Here is a 17,780-nt window from a genome sequence, read left to right as displayed (position 1 = left end):
CTTTCTTTTGATTCTCATTAAAGGCTTTGTGCATATTTTGCCCTCTAGGCACAGCCTCCTTTATTCCTTGAATTATAATAGCTCTCAAGTCCCGCATGTTAACCCGATCTTGTGGGTTTTGATTGTCCCAATTGGGCCACTGTAATGGCCATTTTATATCACCAATGGGACCTTGTGGGTGTTGGTTTTCCCAAATACGCATGCCTGCTGTACGGATCATGCGTCTCTCTTCCATGGTGAAAAGTATCCCCAAAATTGATTGTAACTCATCCCATGTATAGAGACTATGACCCGAGAATTGATCCACTTGCTCTGCTACCCCGAAGGGGTCTTCTAAAAGATGACCCATTTCCTTTTTAAATTCCCGGACATCCATGGAATTCAGGGGAACTTCCACATACCCTATGCCAGGTGCCTGGCCATGCCCCTCTTGGTTTACCATCCCCATAGCCACTTCCCTTAGGGGATATAAATTACGAGCTCTGCTCCGGGTAATCGGACCCTGTGGAATGTTAACCTCATACTCAGATAAGGGACTTTCCCGTTTCCCAGGAGACGATGGCTCAGCACCTCCCCCCAGAGTCACATTGCCTTCCCCTCCTCGGACTAACGGAGCTGCACCCCCCTCTTCCTGGTGTAACAAAGCCGCACCTCCCCCCAGAGTCACGTTGCCTTCCCCTCCTCGGACTAACAGAGCTGCACCCCCCTCTTCCTGGTGTAACAAAGCCGCACCTCCCCCCTCCCGCTGTGGTGGGGGCGTTCCTCCCGCCTCCCGCTGTGGTGGAGCTGCAGGAGGTAGTGGTGCGTATGGTGGGGGTGCGTCAACAGACTTCTTTTGTCTGTCTTTTCTCTGGAGCACAAACACTCCCGCCCCCCTCCCGTAAGGGAGCCAAAGAGCCACATAGTCGCTCTCTTCTTGGTTAAATGGTCTTTTGCTGTTAACCCAGAGATTTAGAGCTTGACATAGGGATTCCTCGCCGGATCCAAAGACCGGCCAATATAGGGAGTCTGCCCTAATCTGTTTTCCTCCCCAGATTGCCACACAATAGTTAATCATTTTATTTTTACTCTTCCCCTGGGTCCAGGGGTCATCAGCCCAGTATTTCAGCTGTATGCCTAACGGACTGTCAGGGGGAATCCCTGGGAGTCTCCCATTCCTTTTCATGGAGGCAGGAGGTCTGCTCTTCCCCTGTCCCATCTTCCGGAGTGCCCTCACACGCGCCAACAACACAACACTCGCTTCCTCCCAGTCGCGACCTGACTCCTCGCGGGGAACAGGAACTGCGCTACTGGGGAGTCCCAGTCACTTCATCCGTAAATGGATGTCTCACACGCTGCACTCCGGGAAAACCACCCCGACCACCCACGCCGTGTGTGTCTCTGTATCTCAACCGATACTCACACTCCGCTGTCCGGCGTCTTGTGGTCTTCTGTGCACGGAATTTCAGGGGCCTTGAACCCTTGGCTGATATCCGAAATTTGGGTTCGTCGGTTAGGGGTGCCAGTGGAGTGTCCCCTCCAGGCCGTCAAATCACGACGGGGCGCCTCCCTTTGGGGAACTCCAGAGGAATTTCCCTATCCGAGTCGCGGCACCAAAATTTGTTATCAATTTAGCCTCATTATCCAATCAGAGACGTAGATCCAATTAAAAAAATTTATTAATTAAAAGCAAGCGGATATCAGTCAAGTCAGCGCTGGACGGGCAGAGATTCAAGCATATCTCTATGCACCGCGCCTCGGGCCCGCAGAGGACTGAATTTTATAACCCTTTAGTACCCCACTCCCCCCGTATGTCTTGATTGGCGTCTCTTCATGAATCCTTGATTGGCTGTTGAGACGTCTTAGGCTGGTGTGCTCTGCGTTGGGTGATGGTTACTGGGCCTCCTGGGATGGTCTCTCCGTGGGGGTTGCACAGGGGGAGGTTTTTATGGACCCCTGAACCACATTCCTTTTGTATCTGCCTCATAGGGGCTGCACAGGGGGAGGTTTTTTATGGCCCCTGAGCCAAATTCCTTTGTATCTGCCTCATGGGGGTTGGGCAGGGTTCCTAACAAGATTCGTTTTTATAACAGCAAAAAAAAAAAAAAAAAAAGAAAGAAAGAAAAAAGAAAAATAAAAGGAAAGGCAATTTTAAGACTTATCACCTTTTTCAAACAGTTCGTGAACTAAACTGATTGTAATTTATTACAATGCACAATTCCCTCTGGGACACCAGGGACATTTCCTACTCAGGATGTGCTGCACAGCTCTTTCTGTTTGTCTTTTTTGTTTCAGTAGAGATTGGTCTCCTCACCATCATGAGCTATGACCGCTATGTGTCCATCTGCAAACCCCTGCACTATGGGACCCTCCTGGGCAGCAGAGCTTGTGCCCACATGGCAGCAGCTGCCTGGGCCTGTGGCTTTCTCACTGCTCTACTGCACACAGCCAATACATTTTCCCTTCCCCTGTGCCATGGCAATGCCCTGGGCCAGTTCTTCTGTGAAATCCCACACATCCTTAAGCTCACCTGTTCCAAATCCTACCTCAGGGAAATTGTGCTTATTGTGATTACTGCCAGTTTATATTTTGTGTGTTTTCTATTCATTGTTTTCTCCTATGTGCAGATCTTCAGGGCTGTGCTGAGGATCCCCTCTGAGCCGGGACGGCACAAAGCCTTTTCCACATGCCTCCCTCACCTGGCTGTGGTCTCCCTGTTTGTCAGCACTGGCATTTTTGCCTACCTGAAGCCTCCCTCCATCTCCTCCCCATCCCTGGATCTGACAGTGTCAGTTCTGTACTCAGTGGTTCCTCCAGTACTGAACCCTCTCATCTACAGCCTGAGGAACCAGGAGCTGAAGGCTGCAGTGAGGAGACTAATGACTGGACGATTTCAGAAACATCAAACTGGTTGCCAATTTCTGCATATCACTTGTAATAAAAGTCATCTTTGATAGTTCTTGTTGGATGTGGTTGTTAGTTTGTTGTTTTGTTTCATTTGTCTTAGTTTTTCTAATGTTGTCCACAAAGAAAGGTCATTCTTTGTGCTATTCCTCATTTTGCTTCCCTCCATCTTCGCTGTGGCCACACACTGAGTCACTGAGTAGCTGTGCTCTCAGTGGCTTTAAACAAACTATAGGATCTCCCAGCCAAGTTTTCCCCAGAGATCCCCTTTTGTTCCTGTCTGTGGAGCTGCAGCAGCAATGTCTGTGTGCAGAGCTGGGGCAGATCAGGGGTGGCACAGCAGCTGTGCCAAGGAGCAGCAGCACTTGGTGTTGCCAGTGCTGCTCCCGTGCCACTGCCCCGCTGCCCTGCTGCCCCCCGTGTTGCTGTAGGGCCTGAGTGCTCTCGGGGTCGCTGCCAGTGCTGGGGGTGGCAGTGCCGGGGCTGCAGCAGGGACAGGCCATGGGCACTGCTGGGGCACAGCTGATGCCTCAGGGCAGGGCCTGGGGGCTCGAGGCCCCTTGCCCAGGCTCTCTCCAGAACACGCCCAGGCCAATGCTGAGCAGAGAAAACCCCCGTGAGCAGCTGCAGGGTGGCCGTGGGCAGGCTGGGGGCAAACAGCATGGCTGGGGCTCTGCAAGGTCCCTGGGGGAGCCGGGAAGGAGCAGCAGAGCAGGGGCTGATCCATCCCCACTGCGCTGGACAGCCCAGGGCAGCGTCCCAGAGCGTCCTCATGGAGCTGCCAACAACATCCCCCCTTGGCAGCCCTGGCCTCTCCCCCAGCTCCCAGAGCTGCTTGATCCTTCCAGGCAGAGACACGGCAGCACTGGCTCAGGAGCCCTGTTTGCATTGCACACAGCAGGCGTGAGCACCCCATGGGGTTGGTGTGGGGAGATGAACCTGAGTGAGCACAAACACCATCAGTCCTGGGGGCCAGCAAGGGCTGGGGATGGGAGGGAAACCACTCAGCTTTGTTGTGACCTCTGAAGTCAGCCATAAAGTTTGTTCCCATGAGCTGTGAGTTTCCTCTCCCACTGCATGTTATTGATTGAGCCTCATTATCCAATCAGAGACGTAGATCCAATTAAAGAATTTATTAATTAAAAAGCAAGCGGATATCAGTCAAGACAGCGCTGGACGGGCAGAGGTTCAAGCATACCTCTATGCACCGCACCCCGGCTTACAGAGGACTAACTTTTATAACCCTTTCGTATCCCACTCCCTCCGTATGCCTTGATTGGCGTCCCTTCATGAATCCTTGATTGGCTGCTGAGTCGTCTAGGTTGGCGTGCTCTGCGTTGAGTGGTTGTTACTGCGCCTCCTGGGATGGTCTCACTGTGGGGGTTGCACAGGGCTCTTGGTAGGGGGAGGTTTTATGGCCCCTGAGTCAAATTCTTTTTGTATCTGTCTCGTGGGGGTTGGGCAAATGCCGCTTGTAAGCATCCTGTGGGGGTTGCAGAGCCACTAGCTTGTTTAAGTATATTGGTTTAAAGCAAGAATCGTTTTTATAACAGCAAAAAGAAAAATAAATGGAAAGGCAATTTAAGGCTTATCACCCTTTTCAAACAGTTCGTGAACTAAACTGATTGTAATTTATTACACTGCAGACATTGTTGCTCAGAGCCAGGGCTGCCTGGCAGCCACCCACAAACAGCCCTGAGCATTTCCTTTGCTTCACCTTTGCTTTCTTTCCTCTTCCCTGCTCCACATTTCTTCCCATTGCCCATCCCTGTCCCCTCCCCTGCAAACAGCCCGTCCATGTTTGCCCTTTCCTCTCTGGCCCCACTCCCCATTTCAGTTCCTGACTTGGCACCATGGGAACATTCCTTGGTGAGCAGGATCATCCTACAAGTGCTTCATGAATTGTCTGCAGGGTCCTGCAGTGCCTCGTGCTGTTCCCTTGCCAGAGGCAGCACAGGCCAGGGGGCACATCTGGACTGCTGTGTGTGGCTGTGAGGCTCCCTGTTGTGGGGCAGTGAGGAGGAGCTGGAGAGGCTCTGCAGGACTGACAGGATGGGCTTTGGGGCCTGTGGGGAGAAGCTGAGGGCCATGGGCTGCTGGACCTTCTGAAGAGGAGGCCCAGGGCTCATCCTGCAGCTGCTTCAAGGGTGCTTTCAGAGAATCACAGAATCAGCGAGGGTGGAAAAGACCTTTGAGATCATCAAGTCCAACCTGTGACCTAACAGCACCTTGTCTGCCCTGAGCCTCCTCTTCTCCAGGATAAACAACCCCAGCTCCAAACTCAGCCACTCCTCACAGCACTTGTGTTCCAGACCCTTCCCCAGCCTTGTTGCCCTTCTCTGGACACACTCCAGCCCCTCAATGTCCTTCCTAAACTGGGGGCTCAGAACTGGACACAGCACTTGAGGTGAGGCCTCACCAGTGCCGAGTACAGGGGAAGAATCACTGCCCTGCTCCTGCTGGCCACACCATTCCTGATCCAGGCCAGCTGCCATTGGCCTCCTTGGCCACCTGGGCACACTGCTGGCTCATGTCCAGCCTGCTGTCCATCAGTGCCCCCAGGTCCCTTTCTGCCTGGCCACTGTCCAGCCACTCTGTCCCCAGCCTGTAGTGCTGCAGGGGTTGTTGTGGCCAAAGTGCAGGACCTGGCACTTGATGTGGTTAAACCTCACATTGCTGGATTTGGCCCCTGGATCCAGCCTGTCCAGGTCCCTCTGCAGAACCCTCCTCCTCTCCAGTAGATTCATACTTGCAGTCAACCTGCTGTCAGCATGGTTCCATGAGGCTCTAGAGTGTCACAATGGTCTCCAGGATTCCATGAGGCTCCAGAATGTCACAAAGGCCCCTTGGTTCCCTGAGGTCTCACAGTGCAGCAATGGTCTCATTGGTTCCATCAGCCCAAAATGGCCAATTGGTCCGATTGGGCACCACGGTGTCAAAATTGTTTCCTTCATTCCATGAGTCCCCACATTGTAGCAATGACCCTTTGGTTTTATGAGGTCCTGCAGTGCCACAGTGATCTCCATGGTTCCACAAGGCCCCACAGAGTAACATTTGCCCTTCTGTTCCATGGAGCCCTCAAATGTCACAATGGCCCCATCTTTACATGAGGTCCCACAGTGCCACGATTGGCTCCTTTTGTCCAGAAGGTCACACAGTGTCACAATGCTCTTCTTGATTCCATGAGGCCCCAGAGTACCACAATGGACTCCTTGGTTGCACAGTGTTACAATGGACCCATGATTACACAGGATCCTGCTGTGTCACAATGGTCTTCTTGATTCCATGTGGCCCCGCGGTGTCACAAGTGTCCCCTTAGTTTCACAACACCTTGCTGTGTCACAGTGGCCTCTGAGGTACATGAGGCCCCACAGTATCATAATGGCCCATTGGTTCCCTGAGGCACCACAGTGTCACAATTTTTCCCCAAGTTCCAGGAGTCCCTGCAGTATAACAATGTCCCCTTGGTTATGTAAGGCCTGGCTGTGTCAGAATTAACTCTTTGGTTCCATTTAGCCTCACAGTCTCACAATGGCCCCTTGGCTCTATGGTGCCATGCAGTGTCACTATGGTTCTCTTAGCTTCACGAGGCCCTGTTAAGATCCAGTTATTCAGGTTCTTTGGAAATACCTCTGCCTGAATTAAGGTGCAAATGAGACCATATGCCAGTCAATAGCATGGGTTTTATTTGATAGTAAATATGAGAGAGAGAGAGGAAGAGAGAGAAAAGTAGGAAAAGAGGTTGGGGGGGACAGAAAGAGGGTGACAGAGACAGAATAAAGAAAATATCACCATCTGTGGATCCCAACAATGTTGCATTGATCCTCTCCAGCTGGTCTACTTGGTGGTCATCGTCCCTCCAGAAAGCACGGAATGCCATGGGTTAATATACACTCAGGCCACAGGCAATGTCCAGGCATGTCCCCCCAGGGCAGGGGGCAGCCTCTAGCAGCAGACGCTGCTTGCATCACCTGCACTCCTGTGGTGCAAGGCCTAGCATTTGGGGGTCTGTGATGGATTGTGACTTCTCCTCAGCTCCTCTCACGTGAAAGTCCTGTGGATGTGGTCTGTGGGGTTGGGGGTTCCACAGCTGGGCAGTTTGTGTGACAGAGGATGGATGGGTGTTCATTGCCTCTGACCAGAGGTTACACCACACACCCCAAACCTCCTCCTCCCCTCCTCAGCTGGGGGGGAAGTTTGTGCTAAACCTGGCTTCTGTAAGCTGTGCTCTCCTCCACCCCAAACTCAGCCAGGGATGATTCTCAGAGCAGCTGGTGGCTTTGGCCTTTGTGGATGCATTCCTTTCCCTCAGCTTGAGATGACTGAACAATAGGTTTCCCTTCATTTAATCTCAGCAGTTTGACTCTCAGTCCAAAGTCCCAGTCAGGTATCTTCAGGGAGGCTTCTTTGATTGTAGCTTCTTTATACAGTTTTTGTTATAATGAGCAAAACTTTATATCAATGTTTGAGACATGAAATATTTTAGCCTCTGACAGACATCCAGTCATGATTATTAACGTAAGATTTAGAAGTATAATACTAATAAGTAATACTAATAAATAATAACAACACCACAAAATAATCCCATAAATCCCAACACACAGCATCACACCAAAATGACAAACCTCATTTTTCTTTACTGTCACAAGGCTCATGAAAACAAACCCTGTTTACTTTCCCCACTCATGTCATCCCCACCAGATAAACGAGGCTGTTTTCACTGTTTAATACAAGTTACAGTTGATGGTGGAGGGCAGAACAGGCAGACACCACCAATTTCCATGTCAAACCCAGCAGTCCAACTCCAAAGAAGAGAGAATAAAACAGGATGGGGGCAGGAGCTGGTCAGATGTTGTTCTAAAGGATACCAACATCACCTCCAAGCGAACAAGAGGGAAAAATAAACCCCTAAAAACCAGCATGTGTGTTCAGGGACTCAGCTGTGAGGAACTGGACACACACAGAGGCAGCTGGAACAGTTCTTTCCTCAGGCTGAGCTTTCCAGCCAGGGCACTCAAGCCAATCAAGGCCTTTCCCAGAGGATTCCATGGTTGCCAACCACCCTTCAGGATGTGGCTCACAGGAGCACAGATCCTTTTTCAGGTCAGGAGAGCAGCAAAAATGACAAGAGATGCCCAATTCAGAGCTCTGCTCAAAAACCTGAAAAGTAAAAATCAGTAGAACTCTGAAGTCCAGCTGTGGGCCCTGGAATCTCAGATCCAAGGGAAAACTGGAAAGGCTTTTTGCAAGGATTGACATGGTGCTGTCCATGCAACATTTCCATCCCTCCCGTGGCCTCTTCCCTCAGAGTCCCCAGCAGCAGCAGCTGGAGCAGCACATGGAAGCTGCAGATGGAACTGCTGCCCACCCAGCCTGAGCTGCACAAGGATCCTGCTGACAGGAACCCCAATATTCCCTCCCAGGGGCTCTGCAAACACTTCCCACCTGTTCTGTCTGCTCCAGGCAGACACTGCAGGGAAAATCCTGTCTCCTTTGGAGCAAGGCCAGGAGCCCAAAATCACACTCAAAATGCTGGATTCTGGCCCATTTCTGCATCTGGAGAGATGGGGGTGCAGCATTATCCAGAGAAACTTCCTGTGCTTCATACTCCAGCTTGCAAACCCAGCCCTTGGACAGTGGGTTTATAAGGACCACAAGTCATAAACCAAAGAGAATTACATTTAAACCATGACACTTCATTCTCCATGGCAGATTCATCTATTCTATGCCATGAAACACATCTTCAAGTAGGCTCAATTAATGGGTCTGAAGCCTGAAGTAACAAAACCAAACAAAAGAACTCCAGGTTACCTTTCAAAGGTTGAAAGCCATAATAAATATGTTTTTATCTTCAAAAATAAGGGTGTTTTTCTCTTCAAAACATTTTTTCAGGTATTCATGACATGTGTAAGATACAGGGTGTAGTGTGTTGATGCTGGCTGGATGCCAGGCACCCATCAAAGCCTCTCTCTCACTCCCCTCTGCAGCTGCACAAGGGAGAGGAAATAGAACGAGGGGTTCATGAGTTGAGATAAGGACAGGGAGAGATCCCTCATCAAATATGGTCATGGGAAAAACAGGCTCCAATTAGAGATATTAATTGAATTATTGCTGACAAAATCAGAGCAGGAGAAGTAAAATAAAACCTTAAAAGTGCCTTCCCCTCACCTCTCCCTCCTGCCCAGCTCTATCTGCTCCTCCAGCAGAGCAGGGAGACAGGAATGGTCAGTTCTGGTCAGTTCATCATCTGAGATTTCTCCCACTGCTCAGGGAGAGGAGTTGTTCCCCTGCTGCACTGTGGGGTTCCTCCCACGGGAGAGTTCTCCAGGGACTTCTCCAATGTGAGTTCATCTCACCAGCAGCAGCTCCCTGTGAACTGCTGCAATGTGAGTCCATGCCACGGGCAACAATCCCCCAAAGCGGCTGCAGTGTGGGTCACTCTCCTACTGGGTCAGTCCTTCAAGGACAGGCTGCTCCAGCTGGGCAGCAGAGCCCCTCTCTGCAGGGGTCACAGCCTCCTCCCAGGCATCCCCCTGCTCCGGCTTGGGCTCCTCCTCCATGGGCTGCAGGTGGATCTCTGCATCCCCCATGGACCTCCAGGAGCTGCAGGTGGATCTCTGCATCCCCATGGATCTCCAGGGGCTGTGGATGGATCTCTGCATCCCCATGGATCTCCAGGGGCTGCAGGGGCACAGCTGCTTCACTATGGTCTTCACCAAGGGCTGCAGAGGAATCCCAGTTCCAGTGCCTGGAGCAGCTCCTCCCCTCCTCCTTCACTGACCTTGGTGTCTGCAGAGCTGTTCTCCTCACATGTTCTCACTCCTCTCTTCTCTGGTCACAATTACAACTGTGCAACAACTTCTTGGTTCTTTCTTCCTCCTTAAATCTGTTATCACAGAGGCATTACCACCATTTTAATTTGCCCAGCCTTGGCCAGTGTCATGTCCACCTTAGGAGCCAGCAGGGATTGGCTCTGCCCAACATGGTGGAAGCTTCCAGCAGCTTCTCACAGAAGCCACCTCTTTGGCCCCCCTGCCACCAAAAAACCAGGCCATGGTACCAAGGGGCTGTTGTGACCCTGGGGGCTGCATGGATCCAAGGGGCAAAAGTGACATTGCACAGCCTCATGGAACCAAGGGGCCATTGTGACACTACAGGGCCTCATGGAATCATGGAGACCTTTGTGACACTGCAGGTCCCCACTGAATTGTGGAGTCCTTCAAGATACTACAAGACCTCATAGAATCACTGAGACCATTGTGACACTGCAGAGTGTGTTGGTTTTGCTTAGCGCAGAACACCAGCAAGGTACCTTTAGCATCTAGGGGAAATTTAAACCCTTAAAGGCTGTTGTGGTAGGTCTGAAGAAGTGGCTGAAGAGTTGGGAAAAAACTCACCCCTGTGTTCATGAGTCGGTTTTGCTTAGCCCAGTTTTATCTAGTGGGTGGCGAGAGGCACAAAAATGGCTCCTGTGTGTTGTGTGTGAATGTTCTGGAAGCTTTTACCATGTCCAGCAGAGCCATTCTCTGATGACTCTGAAGATGATAAACATGCTGCTGGCCAAGGCTGGGCCAATTGGAGATGTTAGTTACGCCTCTGTGAAAACATATTTAAGAAAAAATCAGAACAACGTGAGCACACACTTCTTTTTAGCCAGAGAAGGAGGAGGAGATGAGAATATGTGAGGGAAAAACAACATGGAGACATCAAGGTCAGTGGAGAAGGTGGGGAAGGAGGTGCTCCAGGCACCAGAGCTGACAATCCTCTGCTGGCCATGGTGAAGACCATGAGGGGAGCAGGTTGTCCCCCTGCAGCCCATGGAGTGCACAGGGGTGCAGAGATCCACCCACAGCCCGTGGGGAGGTGCCCACGGCAGAGTGGGTGGATGCCTGGAGGAAGCTGTGAGCCAGTGGGAGTCCCAGTGGAGAGAGAGGCTTTGCTCCCGAGATGGAACAGCCTGGCCTCAGAGGGCTGCACCCTGTGGATGAGGGACCAATGCCACAGCAGTTTTGGGAGGACTGTCTGCCCGTGGGAGGAGCTCATGTTGCAGCAGGTTCAGGTGAGCTGCCGCTTGTGGAGGAGTTCACAGAGAACTGCCTCCTGTGGGAGGGACACCATGGCTGCACAGGAAAAAACTTCTCCCCCTGAGCAGTGGAAGAAGATCTCAGTGATGAACTGACCAAACCCCCATACTCTGTCCCCCTGTGCTGCTGGTGGGGAGGAGGGAGGGGGTGAGCAGAGAAACAGTGTCTTTGAGGGGTTTTTTTTACTTCTCATCTTCCCTCTGACTCTGTTAGCAATAAATTTCACTTTGTAACTTCAAGAGGAGCCTGTTCTGTCCTTGGAGCATCTCCCAGTCCTTACCTCAACTCATGAGCCCTGTGTGTATTAACTTTTTTTCTCTCTCCTCTGCCCAGCTGTGGCAGGGGAGTGCAAGTGAGTAGATGTCATGGGTGCCTGGCATTTGGCCAGGGACAAACCACAACACGTGTCCACATTCCATGGCCCCATTCCATTTTTTCCCATGTTCCCCATGTCCCCCATGTCTCCCTTGTCCCTCATCCCACATACCCCAAGTCCCCACTCCATGTCCACCATTTCATCTCCCCCATCCCCCAAGTCACCCATGTCCCTCATCCCATTCCCCCATTCCATGTCCCCCATATCCCCCATGTTCCCCATTCCCTGTGCCTGTCCTGTGGTCCCCATCCCATGTCCCATCTCCATCCCCCATGTCCCCATTCCATGTCCCATCTCCCACATGCCCCTTGTCTGCCATTCCATGCCCCCATCCCACATCCCCCTTCCATGTCTGTTCCCCTGTGTCCCTCTTGTTCCACATCCCACATCCTCCATCTCCCACCTGCCATATCCCCCTGTCCCAATTCCATGTTTCCCATCCCAGATCCCTCATATCCCCCATCCGCTGTCCTCAATTCCATGTCCCATTTCATTTGTCCCACACACCCCATGTCCCTCCCCACAACCCCCATCCCACAGCCCCCCATGTCCCCATTCCATGTCCCCCATTCCATATTCCATCCCCCATCCCCCCTCCTCCCCCATCCCCATATCCCAGCCTCTGTCCCTATGGTGTCACCGTGACATCACAGAGGTCCCATTGAGGTCACAGTGCCACCACTGCTACCACCAGTGGTGTCACAGAGTGTCCTGGGGACACAATGGGAGCCAGTCTGGTGGTGGGACATCCCAGACTCCACATCCCGATTCCACATCCCAATCCCAAATCCCGAGGGAGTGCAGAATGAGCTTCCGCCATCCCACCACCAGGAGGACCAAGGTCAAACTCTGGGGTTGGACAGAGGTGGCCTTAGCCACCACCCCTGAAGGTACTGGCACCCCCTGGATCCCTGTGAATTCTGGGATCTGTCAGGATCCTGACTCAGTTTCCCTCAATTCCCAGAGCGGAAGGAAATTTGGGATGCAGTGGCTGACTTTGTCCTGGACCAGCTCCTGCCGCAGAGAAAGGTCACCTTGGACTTGCCCCCATGTCCCCTCCTAGGGGGTCAAGGCCACCTCTGGCTCATCCCAAAATCCCAAAATTCTGCTTCAAGGGGGTGCAGATCCCAAAATCCCAAAATTCCACTTGCAGGGGCTGCAGATCCCCAAACCCCAAAAGCTGCAGTTGCAGGGGGTGCGGATCCCGACCCTCGGTACCCTGGCTGTGGTGCCCTGGCAGGCACGGTTTGGGGACATGGAGGTGACAACGCGGAGGCCGATTTTTTGCCCAGCCAGGAATTTGGTCCAGGGGCACAATTTGATGGATGACTGGGAATTCCTGCCTGGTGAGAGGGGAGGATTTTGGGATGGACAGGGCTGGAGGGGGAGGGTTGAGGAATGGGGTGGGAAATGGAGAGTTTGAGGTTGAAAGATGTGAGGAGAAACCAAAAAATCATGAGGAAATCTGAAATAAAACATGAGGAGACCCCAAAAAGACCTGCTGAGAAAGCAAAAAATACATTACAAGATCAAAAAAAAAAAAACCACAGAAAGACCCCAAAAACTCATGAGGAGACCCCAAAACTCACAAGGACACCTCACGAAACCAGAAGAAGACCCCCAAACACCCTGAGAAGACTCCAAAAAATATGTGAGAGGACCTCAAAACCCATGAGAAGACCCCATAAAAGCATTAGAAAATCCCATAAAATCACAAGGAGCCTCCCAAAACCCCCAAGGAGACCCCAAAAACCACAACAAGACCCCATAAAACCTTGAAAAACTCCAAAAACCCCATGAGAAAACCCCAAACTCCCTCGAAGACACCCCAACCCCCATTTTGCATGTCCTTCCAGGGAACCTGGATCCCCTCCAGACATTTGCGGTGGCAACGGCGCTGGGGCTGCCCCGGCGCAGGGTGAAGGGTGCCCTCCAGGCCACCATGTCCCTCCTGTCACGGTGCTTGGGGACAGGCGAGGATGTGGCCCTGACCCTGAGGGACATCGGAGTCCTGCTGGTGGAGCAGCACAAGGTCCGGATGAGGTTCTACCACAGCTTCCTGGAGGCAGTGACCGGGAAGAAGAACCTGCAGAAGGGAGTGTTCAAGGTGAGGGGATGTGGGGAGGGGAGCGGGGTAGTCCTTCAAAATTCCCTCATCCATGGGGAGAAGATCCCACCATCTTTGGGGTCCTCAAGTCTCTTGGCCATGTTGAGGAAATTCCACCATTTTTGCAATCCTTCACCACCTCCTCATCCACATGGAGAAAGTCCCAACATCCTTGAGGTCCTCTTTGGGCTCCTGAAGCGCTGAGTTCCTCATCCATGGGGAGAAGATCCCACCATCTTTGGGCTCCTCCAACATTCCCTCATCCATGTTAAGGAGGTCCCACCATCTTTGGGATCCTCTTTGGGCTCCTCCAACGTTGGGTTTCTCATCTTTGAGGTCTTCCATCGCTGAGGCCCTCATCCATGGTAGGAAACTCCAGCTATCTTGGGGCTCCTCCAATGCTGAGTTCCTCATCCATGATGATCCCACCATCTCTGGGGCCTTCTAATGCTGAGTTCCTCATCCCCATGGAGAAGGTCCAATCCATGGAGAAGGTCCCATCCCTGTTCTCCTCCACTGCAGATCCCAGAGCTCCTGGACATGGTGGTGCCCCGGGAGGTCCCTGTGGCTGCCCTGACCTCGTCTGGCTCTGTCATCATCTTCCCCGAGTGTGTCTGGGGTGATCCTGGGGCTCTGGGAATGGGGGGACACCGGGGTGGGACCAGAACAGGGTCTGACCCAACCTGCTCCAGGATTCCATGGATTTAGGGGGCTGGAATTCTGCACTGGGTGGGTCTGGGGGATGGTGGATTTTGGGAAAATATGGTGTATTTGGGGAAAATGGGGGATGTGGATTTTGGGAAAATATGGTGGATTTGGGGAAAATGGGGGATTTGGGAAGATATGGTAGATTTGGGGGAAAACAGGGGATTGGGGGAAAATGTGGTGGGTTTGGGCAAATGGGGTGGATTTGGGGGAAAAGGGGATTTGTGAAAAATTAGATGGATTTGGGAAAATCATGGTGGGTTTGGGAAAAAAAAACCAACCAAGTGGATTTGGGGGAAGAACATGGTGGATTTAGGGAAAATGGTGGATTTGGGGAAAAACAGTATATTAAGGAAAATGTGTTGGATTTAGAGAAGAACAAGATGGATTTGGGGAAAATATGAAGGATTTGGGGATAAGGGGGAATTTAGGAAAAACATAGTGGCTTTGGGGAAAAACCAAGTTGATTTTGGGGGAAATGGTGGATTTGGGAAAAATGGGGTGGATTTGGGGAAAACTATGGTGGATTTCTGAGAAGTGGGGTCGATTAAGGAAAAAACAACATGGATTTGGGGAAAATGTGGTAGATTTTGGAGAAACTATGGTGGACTTGGGAAAAAACAAGGTGGATTAAGGAAAATGTGGCAAATTGAGAGGGAAATATCTTGGATTTGGGGAAAACCATGGTGATTCCAGGGTGATTCTGGGGTGATCTGGAGTTCCCTCCCCAGGTTCCAGAGGGAAATGGTCCAGGCACCACTTCCAAGGGTGCTGCTGCTCCAGAGCCTCCAGAACCTCCCCAAGGAGATCCCACAGCCCAGGCAGGAATTGGGGCCACAGATCAGGAAGGATGGAAAAGGCAGGAAAATTGGGAGAGATGGAAAAGGTAAAATTTTAAAAGATGGGGGAAAATGCAAAGAAATGGGGGAAATGCAAAAAAGAGGGGAAAACAGGAATTAATTGGGATAATAAAGTAAAGGAATTGGGGGAAAGGAAAGAAATAGGGGGAAAATCAAGAAAAATGATAAAATAGCAAAAAATGGGGGAAATTGTAATTTTTTGGGATAATAAAGCAAAAAAATTGGGGGAAAATAAAGGAAAGGGGGGAAAATAGCAAAAAAAAAAAAGGAAAACGGAAATTAATTGGGTTAATAAAGAAAAGAAGTGGAGGGAAAGGAAAGAAATTGTGGAAAATCAAAGAAAAGTGGGAAAACAGCAAAGAATGAAGAAAACGGGAAATTCTGGCAATAATAAAGCCAAGAAATGGGAAAAAGGAAAGAAATTGGGGAAAAATCAAGGAGCAATGAAAACAGAAAAAAAGTGGGGGAAAGGGCAAAGGGGGAATGAGAGTGAAAGGATAAAGAAATGAGGGAAAAAGCAAAAGAATGGGTAAAAAGTGGGAAAGAAATGGTGGAAAGAAAAGGAATGGGGAAAGAGCAGAGAAACGTGCAGGAAAAGGGGAAGAAATATGGAAATAAAAGGAAGAAATGTGGAAATAAAGGGAAGAAATTGGAACAGTGATGTCACCTCCAACATGGAGTCTCTTTCCTGGTTCCAGAGGCACTTTCTGGAATATCGGGAGCAGAGGAACAACCTGAGGAAGAGACTCTGGAAAACCAGAAAACTCAGGGGAAGAAGCAGAAAGAGAGGAAGTCAGAAACGGTGCTGGGGAAGAAGTCTGGAAAGTCAGGAAGCAAACTGGGGAAAAAGAAGTTGGAAACTGAACTGGGGAGAAAGGAAAAGTTGGGAAAATCAGAAACTGAACTGGGGAGAAAGGAAAAATTGGGAAAATCAGAAACTGAATTGGGGAAAAAGAAGTTGGAAACAAAATTGGGAAGGAAGGAGAAATCGGGAATGTCAGAAACTGCATTGGGGAAAAAAGAGAAGTCAGAAAAGGCAGTATCCAAAAGGATGAAGGAAAAGCCGGAAAAGTCAGAAAAGTCGGAAACCAAGGGAAGAAAGAAGAAGTCAGAAAAGTCCCCAGACAGGTAAGGCCAAAGGCTTGGGGACAATCCAGTGTCACCTAGCTCAGGATGACCTTTCCCACTGGACCCTTCCAGGGATCATCCTGAGATTCCAAAGGCCAGACAGCACCAGGGCTGCTCTCGGCGCCAGCGCTGGACACGCACAGCCAAAACTCCGTGTGCTGGAGGAGGAAGAGGAGAAGGAGATGGGGAAGAGGTGAAGAAGAAGGAGAAATCCAAGCTGATCAGTCCTCAGGATCCCTGGATCTTCCAAACACCAGTGATCGCCGTGCTGTCAGCATCCAGCTCTGACTCCAGCATTCCCGAGGATCCTGATCCCGAGGAGCCCCCGCCCAGCCCTGTGAGGCCAAAGACAATGAGGACAAGCAATGAGAACTTCTGGCCAGTGCTGGAGGAGCCTCTGGAGTAGGTCGGAATCTCCAGGAATCTCTGGGAATCTTCGGGAGCCATCAATAAATGCCTCTGGTTCAGGGCAGTTGAGGAATGACTGGGAGGAGCTTCCTTCCCTTACAATCTGTCAGGATCTTCCCTGTTTTCACCCAGAATTTGCCCTTTTTGCCCCAAATCCCATTAGATCCAATCCCTAATCCCATCTGATCCAAGTCCAAATCCCAACGGATCCAATACCAAATCCCATCAGGGCCAACCCGGTCTTGGGGGTGGTTCATGGTGATCGGGGTATCCCATGGTCATTTGTGCCTTCCCCTTCCCCTTCCCCTTCCCCTTCCCCTTCCCCTTCCCCTTCCCCTTCCCCTTCCCCTTCCCTTCCCCACATGGGTGACAGAGTGAGTGTGGCTGCCCCGGCTATTGCTGCCCTAGGGTTTCCAGCTCTGCCACCAAAGCCTGCCTGCTCCTCCCTGCTCCCCTGCCGCCCGGAGCCCGGAGCCAGCGCGGGCGGTGCTGCCTGGGGCCAGGGCTGTCCCCGCCGGGTCACTTTCTGTGCCATCACCGCCTGGGAAGGTCCTGCCCCGGGACCGCAGCGCCCCCTGCTGGCCGCGAGAGTCACTGCAGCGCCCCCTGCCGGGCTTGGCCAGAACTGCACCAAAGGGGAAAGTGAAGCCTGACGGGTGGGAAACTCCTGCATTGTTCGGTTGTTGCTGTTCTGTTCTGTTCTGTTCTGTTCTATATATGTATATATTTACTAGTGAAGAACTGTTGTTCCTTTTCCATATATTTGACAAGGATCTCCTGTTATCACAAAGCGATAATTTGGAGGGAGGGCGTTATCTTTCCACTCCAGAAATGTTCCCACCTTCCTGGGCACACATCTGTTTTTAAACCAAGACATTAACCTACCCAGTGACCTAACACAGCTCCCTTTGATGTCACACAGCTGCCCAGTGATTTGACATAGCCTGCCTCTATGATGTCAGAGTCTGCTCTGTCATGTCACACAGCTGTCCCATGACCTCACAGCCCACTCTGTGATGCCATTCATCTGCCCTGTGATGTAACAGCCTTGCTCTGTGATGTCATACAGGTGCTCTGTGATGTCACACAGGTGCTCTGTGATGTCACAGTCCATGCTATGACATCACACAGCCTGTGGGAATGCTGGAATTCTCTTCTGCTCCTGGAGAACTTGGGGTGTCTGGCTGAGCAGGAAAGGTGACCCTGAGCCAGGAGCTTTCCTTTGCTGG

The 17,780-nt window shown here is 51.3% G+C and overlaps 2 protein-coding genes and 1 long non-coding RNA gene across 3 annotated transcripts in view; all 3 read left to right on the top strand.

Annotated features, from left to right (window-relative positions):
• LOC146421908 (olfactory receptor 14A16-like) overlaps positions 1-17,780 on the top strand; it is a 180,161-nt gene that overhangs the window by 149,893 nt on the left and 12,488 nt on the right. The window lies entirely within an intron of this gene.
• On the top strand, positions 2,190-2,933 carry LOC146421910 (olfactory receptor 14J1-like). The gene has a single exon (XM_085046863.1). It carries the CDS (start codon positions 2,190-2,192, stop codon positions 2,931-2,933), a length of 744 nt encoding a protein of 247 aa, XP_084902989.1.
• Positions 15,015-16,495, top strand: LOC146421909 (uncharacterized). The gene is made up of 3 exons (XR_014848426.1): positions 15,015-15,041; positions 15,714-16,143; positions 16,216-16,495. It is a non-coding gene; the product is annotated as an uncharacterized LOC146421909 (long non-coding RNA).

The sequence above is a fragment of the Lichenostomus cassidix genome, unplaced genomic scaffold, assembly GCF_008360975.1.
Source record: "Lichenostomus cassidix isolate B80296 unplaced genomic scaffold, HeHo_3.0 HiC_scaffold_46, whole genome shotgun sequence".
Classification (NCBI taxonomy): domain Eukaryota; kingdom Metazoa; phylum Chordata; class Aves; order Passeriformes; family Meliphagidae; genus Lichenostomus; species Lichenostomus cassidix.
Note: the sequence above shows the minus strand (reverse complement) of the source record. Positions and strands in the feature narration are given on the sequence as shown.

Coding starts and splice junctions, on each gene's coding strand:
- LOC146421910 (XM_085046863.1), top strand. CDS start 2,190: ATGCACAATTCCCTCTGGGACACCAGGGACATTTCCTACTCAGGATGT.